This window comes from Nuphar pumila, chromosome 10, assembly GCF_984573655.1.
Source record: "Nuphar pumila chromosome 10, dmNupPumi1.hap1.1, whole genome shotgun sequence".
In the NCBI taxonomy this organism is placed as follows: Eukaryota; Viridiplantae; Streptophyta; class Magnoliopsida; order Nymphaeales; family Nymphaeaceae; genus Nuphar; species Nuphar pumila.
Window position 1 is genome coordinate 1771392 of NC_143258.1, and position 7223 is coordinate 1778614.

Genomic DNA, 7223 nt, shown 5'->3' on the forward strand with positions numbered 1-7223 from the left:
ATATATAACTTTGATATCAACATTCATACTTGTGACTTTTGTTAAATGTGTGTTAGTAGTGTTATCATTATTATATCCAATGTTTTACTGGTTTATTGTTTATTTATGTTTAGTTACTTCAACCCATACATTGATGTTCTTTTTTTATTGCAATCTATAATTTTTTCTAATATTATCATATTTTTTGAGATTTTTCTCTCTTTTTTTTTGCAATTTTCAGATTTTTTGTGATTTTTAATTCAAGTTTTATAAGATACTCCCGTATCTGAGGCTCATGGGATATGGGTTCTTATACGATAATTACGATGGTGTCAAAGATTGCATTGGCTTGAAAAAATAAAATTCAAAATTCTCCTAAACTAGATACAAATCAATACCAGAGTGAAGCAGAATGATCAGAAAGCAAGACCATCTAAAATGCACACTTGGAAGATCAATATAACATGGATTTCTATTGCAGAGACTTGAAAATTCAGAAAATGGAGAGAGTTACATAAGATTTCAAACAAAAACCACAAAGGAACAGTTTTTCAAAGAATACATATCATGTAAGATAAGAACTAAGGTTGATCTTCTAGCATAAATGCATGCTTATGCATATGTACAACAACATTGCACATTATCAACCATAACTGACTGACCACTGTAAGAATAAAGTGCAATTCTTTACAGGAAAGCATATAAGATTAGTTCACTGTTGAAAATCTACAATTTCCAAAATTCACAGATTCCTCTGTCGTGAAGAACATTCAAAATAGCATATCATGAAACACTTTTTCAAATAACAGCAAAATGCGGAAGCAAAATGTAGCTATACCACAATTCAGTAATGTACATCACAAAGAGAAGGATCACTTATGAATTATGATCCTTTACTTCTTAGCATCGTACACACCCTTATCTCCAACAATTTTGATCTTCTCATACCCGAGATCCATGGGATCGACCACGAATTCTGCCGGAGCTATTGAATTTTTCTTGGCAAAGCGCGACCGCATCAACAGTAATGCAATCACAGCCATGGCACCACACCCTGCGCCCGCAATAAGCGCAGCCAGAACACCCATCAAGTTGCTTTTCCTCCGCTCCTTTGCGGCATCATCGCTGAATTTCGGGAAATCATGTGGGTTCAACGGCTCCGAGTGCAATGTGAAGAACGAGTACCGCTTACTGAAGCTCCATGAGTACAGAGTAGCGATCTGCGATGAGTTTGCGCTCGAAGCGCCGATGCCCACAAACATCTCCTCATCCCAAACCCTCGAAAGATCGGCCGAGTACGAAATCACCGGGCTGAAACGCCGAAACTCGCTCGAATTCCCGATCCTAACCTCAATCACTCTCGAACCGGAGTCGTACACAATCCAGCAACTCAACCGAACCCCGTCATTCACCACCACGCCCACCGTCGGAGCATCACTCACCCGAATCGAAATGAGCCTGCTCGAAGCATCAAACCGAACGACAAAAGCCCTCGAATTTCCGGCCAAGGGCTCATCATCCCGTCCGTCCGAGAGCTCGAACGGGAATCCCCGCGGCGCGAAAGCGAAGGCGAGGCGGCCGCCATTGCCGGGCGAGATCGAGAACGAGAAGGAGGAGAAGAAAGAGATGGGCACCTTGGCTTTCCCTTGGAACATCTCGATGGGGTTCTTGTACAGAACTCTCCCCGAGCTCGGAGACGATCCATTGGTGATTCTGATGGCGGAATCGACCTGAGAGATGCGAGCATCACCAAAAAGAGAGATACCCAAATCGCTTCGAGACTCTTCGAATTTGGGGAAGGAGAAAGATGGTTGGTAGGACAAATTAGGTTTAGGGTTGGAATTGGGGTTTGTTGCAGCAATGGGGAAGAGAGAAAGGAGAGTGAGAGGGAAGAGGTACCTCAGGAGGAAGAGGAAGAAGGAGAAGAAGAGGGAGAAGGCAGCCATTTCTCTGAGAAAGAGGGAAGGATTAGGGTTAGGGTTATGGGTTTTGGGTTTTGGGGGGATGAGTTTGCAGTTTGCACAGTAAAGAAAGTGTGGAGTGACAGAGGAGGAAATGGGAAAACAACAGTTGTGCAGAGGCTGAAAAATGGCTCTTTTTTTTTTATAGATAGTTTACAGAAACCACCTATGTATCAGATATTTACAAAAGGCCACTCAACATTTTCATTATTATATGCAACTGCTTATTTTTTATAACTTATTTCAAATACGTTTCAACATTTTCATTATTATAGTCAATTACATTTTTTTCTATTTCTTTTTTTTTTAATGAAACAGGTCACCTTCTGTTATTTTATTCTTTAGTTATACAAATCAATGATGAAGGCATTTTAATCACATCGATTTGAATAAACAAAGATCAATTGAATGTTTTCAAACTTATGAAGCCAAATGTGTCTTTGGATTATAAATAGGATGTAACACGATAATGTTTGCTGCCCTCGAGGGTTTAAAACCTTTTAGTAGAAAGTTTTGATTTTTAATTTTTTTTTTGACACATCTCACCCTTCACATGTGATTTACTGTTAGTAAAAATTGGTTTTTACACAAAGTTTTCTTTGTACGTGTATATCAGATTTTTTTGAGGTTGAAAAATCAACTATATCAAATTTCAACTCTCAAAAAATTATATTACGATTCAAGAATAGATTCTTACTATTTTAACTATATTGAATACATCAATAGGGTCAGATTTGGTCAAAACAACTACTGTGTGAGTTTTGTATTAAAAGAGGTTTAAAAACCAGATGTTTTCTTAGGCGTAAAGTTATGTAATAACCCAAATGTGAAGCATTTTTCTGTAAATAATTGATTAGTTAGGGGGGTTTTGGTAAATTTTCTATTACTTTTTGCTGGACTTTATTTAAGAAATTTGTCAATTGTGTCTCTACTCTAGCACCTTTTAATAACTAATTCCTTCTTTTATGTTTATTTTCTGCATGTTTGGTTGTGTTTGTATGGACATGGGAAAAAAGAGTTCCCTGTCTCAAAAGGCAAACAAGAGAATGCACCCAGTCAAAGGGCGTGCTTCTAAAATGATTTCTTTTAAGTACTTTGGCTTCCCTAGAAGAATAAGGTACCCCTTTTATCCTAATCCAAACCTGTCCTGCAGACAGTCTTTTTATTGTGTCCAAGGAACTGCCACGGGTACCCCGATTTGAACAGCCAAGGAGTCATCTGTTGCCCAGTAACAATCACAAGCCAAAGTTGGTCTTTCTGATAGTCCTTTGAATAGGAAATTTGTAAATCATAAAATCCATATTCCAAATGGGATTTGAGAGAGAGAGAGAGTAAAGCCTTTCTGATAGTCTTTTCTTAAAAATAAGTTTTTTTTTTTAAAAATGACCTAAAAAATATCATGGTTAATTAAAAAGGCCCAAGAGTTTACAAGAGTCTAGTTTGTTGTTAAATGTGATGTGAAATTACCATTTTACTCTAAAAATCATATTTTAAAAAAATGCACCTAAAAATATCATGGTTAATTAAAAAGGACCAGGAGTTTACTACCGTCTAGTTTGTTATTAAATGTGATGTAAAATTACCATTTTACTTTCAATATCATAGTTTTAAAAAATGCACCTAAAAAAGAGGGAAGAAGTCTTTGAAGAGTTAACTTGTAAATTAACTCTCCTAACTCATCTTGGTTTATTGATAACCTAGGTTAAAATGGATGAAAGTTTGTTTTTTCACCAATGCAAAATTTTAGGTGCCTTTTTAAAAAAAAATTCAAAACTTAGATGCATTTTTTATTAGTGCCCAAAATTTAGGTGTGTTTTTGAAAATTTATCTTTTTAAATGCAAGGTAAAACAAATATATTAAATAATGGAATAGACCTTTAACAATGAAAAAACAGATAATGGTTATATTATGTGCAAAATAAAGAGGCATAAACAAAAGTCAAAATGTTTCCAAACACTACCTTAAACAACTTTTTTTTTTGTTGTGACAAACTGGCAATCATCTTGAAGGGATAAAACTACCATTTTAAAATGTTAGACCCATGGAGAACAGTTGGAAAATAAGAACAGCCACTGCTCAAAAGTTACTTAGGGTCTTGATTTTTAATGATGAGAAAAATCTTTGTTTGGTGAAGGGATTAAGTTTCAATGATAGGATATTTTTCATTCTCAAGCATGAGGGAAAAATGGGCCATAGATTACTAAATTATCACAGTGCCAATCAAAACCATTTATGCTTAACAACTCACTGGCTAGGAATTTGACAAAACAAAGTTAGAAGTAAATAGTGAATTTTGTCTTCCCTGGAGTTGTCCACATCGTGTTTGGTGTCCATGACAAAGCAAGACATGGTGTGTGCTTTTGTGCTTCTTTTTTTAGGGCCCAAAGACCCAAAAATTCGGAAAAGAGAGGGCCCCTTCACGCTGCTCGAAGCTCCCACTAGGATATACTGAACAGATTAGTTACACCGAGTCCCTTTGTCTCTTCTTTAATTTGGGCCCAGTTTTTTTCACTAAGGTCTGTGAGAAAATAACCCATTTTCCTATGAAAGTGGACATTTTCCACACTACAAGGGATTGTTACATGCCCCCCTTGCAAGAAAGCAGGGTCACACAAAACACCCTGGCCTGGGGAAAATGTTGTGTTACATGTGAAATAAGGCGGGGCCGTTGCCCCAGTTCTCATGGGAAATTTGTTTCAAGCCCCGTGAGAAAGATGCCTCTTTCATTTGAAAAAGGGTCGCTTTCCAACATTTTGGACGTTTCTTTCATGGGAAAATGAACATTCTTGTATGAAATTGGGTCGTTTTCCAATGCCTCTTTCCTGAGGGAAGGTGGGGGGTTGGGTATTGGTCTTATGAAAGACATGCTTTTTCATATTAAGGCAACCGCCTTTGGGGCTCCAAGTCTATTGAAGAAATTCAGCTTTACTGGTTGTAAAGCCTGCTTCATAACAGCTAGGGATGGCAGTGGACCGGGGGAAAGCGGGGCCCCGCCCCGCCTCGCCCCGTTTGGACCGGGGATGAAGGGTATGAAACGGGGATGGAGGCAGGGACGAAGGTTAAAATCCATCCCCGTCCGGGGGTGGAGGCGGGGATGGACATGCACTTTTTCCCGTCCCGCCACGATCCCCGCCTCATCCCCGCCCCAACCACTTTTCCCCGCAATATCCCCGCCCCGCCCCGCCCCGCCCCGCCTCATCCCCGTTTGAACCGGGGATGGAGGACATGAAACGGGGATGAAGGCGGGGATGGAGAATAGAATCCATTCCCCGCCGGGGATGGAGGCGGGGGTGGAGGATAAAATCTTGAGGCTGGGCGGGGGTGGAGACCTTGTCCCCCGCCCCGCCCCACTGCCATCCCTAATAACAACCAAACAAACACCAAAGAGCTACACTTCACCTCAGGCTCAGCTTATCATGATATTCCTGCATATAGGTACAACTCATATTGATATCTTGAAACTTTTCCCCTTGTCCATTTGAAGGACTCAACTTTATTGTTTAGGCCAACCACAAAAGAGTGGTGGTCCTATAAAGCAGTGGCTTGATGCACGCCCACATGTACTTGGTCCTACAACCCAATTCTCAAGGGTACGTTTTGCATCACGTGAAACCACCATCTTGGTCCCCTTGTTTTCAGGCTTAGATCCGTGGGTGGGGATGTCAATGGATTTATCCTATATCCGACTCCATTTAGTAGGATTTTGTAAGCCAAAACGATATCAGATTGCTACCGAATCTGACAAATATCCAGATTTGATGGATATCCAAATCTGATGCAAAAAAACGGGTACCATCCGAATCTGAATCCAAATTCGAATCTGTTTAGTCAACATCCAATTAGTCGAATCCGGTATTGGCTGCAATCCGAATCCAAACCGTTTACATCCCTTTAAAAACCACTCTCTCTCATGGTATCCTGTTTCGCATTTTTTCTTGCTTCATTTACTTGATGTGCTGTCATGCCAGTTGGAGGATAGATGTGTCAGTCAATGGTAGAAATTATCAAGGACGCTTCTGCTTCACCTTGTATGGACCGTATTCCCACGGTGAAGAAAACAAATCCCACCTTTTCCCCATCCCACCCCCCATGGGGAAGCATTTTCCTGCGGTTTGTCATTCGTATTCAGGCATGCAGTAACGATATCCAGGCCTGATCAGACTTTGGCTGTTGAAGCTTTATCATTTCATAGTTTAAAAGGCAAGTTACCAACAGGGGCTCTGATTGTCTGACAGATTGTGTTGGGAGGTTGCAAGTTCCAATACCAATGGTATAATGGTTGTATAACTAGTAGGGGTCGGACTAACCCAAGCTCTCTGTAAAAAAACAAAAAGAATTTTCTTGTGAGATTTCTAATTTTTTTATTTATCTCAAGTTTTTTTTCAGAAAAATGTTGGCCAAAAAGAAATTAATTAATATTTAATAAATATGGGGAAAACAAAAAAAAATTAGAAAATGATATGGGTTGTCCAAAATTGAAACTTCTAAATAAAATCATTTAAAACTTCAAAATATGGGTTTAATTTACACATTGGACTTTAGGAGACGTTTCCTATTCTCAAGGCATTTAAAGCTTTTAATTTCCAAGATAGAGTCTAGGAAACCGTTTTCTATTATCTAACACTATTCAAAGCTGCCTTGTCGAGAAACTCGTTTTATGTTTTTGGTGGATGGGGAGAAGTTTTATTACTATTAAATGAGAGAGAGGTGAATTAAAAGATTGTTTAATGAAAATTTATTCACTTGAAAATAATGTTGTTCAATGCATTTTAAATGAATTTAAAGCAAGGGTCCCTTTTTTATTTTAAATCTTGCCATAAAAACGTAGATATCATGATAAAAACACGATATTTAGGTTTTGTCAAAAAATTCGTGATAATTTGAAAATATCGTAAGATTTTAAAGGTTAAAACGGTAAGCTAATATCACGTTTTATTTTTCACAACGGATTCTAACAATGGTTTGAGTTGGATCTTGCTAGATCCGAATCCAAATTGCAAATAGCAGATCTGAATCTGAATTTCGATCCAAATCAGATTCCATGAGGTAAGGTTGAATCCAGATCCAAAATTAATGTGGCAATACTGGATCCAGAAAAAAATAGAATAAAAGCAAGCCATTTACGTGGAAAAAGGAACTGGATCAGATTTTGGGCTGGATCCAAACCAGGTCAGACTTTAAGTATCTGAAAGTAACTCAGATTTAACAGATCTGAATCTGACCAGATTAAATATTCGGACCTTACTTAAAGGATCTGAACCCTGAAATTACATGTCAGACTT

At 38.5% G+C, this 7223-nt stretch overlaps 1 protein-coding gene across 1 annotated transcript; it reads right to left on the reverse strand.

Moving 5' to 3' along the window:
* Window positions 1-475: 475 nt before the first annotated feature.
* LOC149823204 (L-type lectin-domain containing receptor kinase VIII.1-like) lies at window positions 476-2049 on the reverse strand. The gene has a single exon (XM_090018714.1). It carries the CDS (start codon window positions 1923-1925, stop codon window positions 873-875), a length of 1053 nt encoding a protein of 350 aa, XP_089874840.1. The 5' UTR covers window positions 1926-2049; the 3' UTR covers window positions 476-872.
* Between the last annotated feature and the right edge of the window lie 5174 nt (window positions 2050-7223).

Coding starts and splice junctions, on each gene's coding strand:
- LOC149823204 (XM_090018714.1), bottom strand. CDS start 1,925: ATGGCTGCCTTCTCCCTCTTCTTCTCCTTCTTCCTCTTCCTCCTGAGG.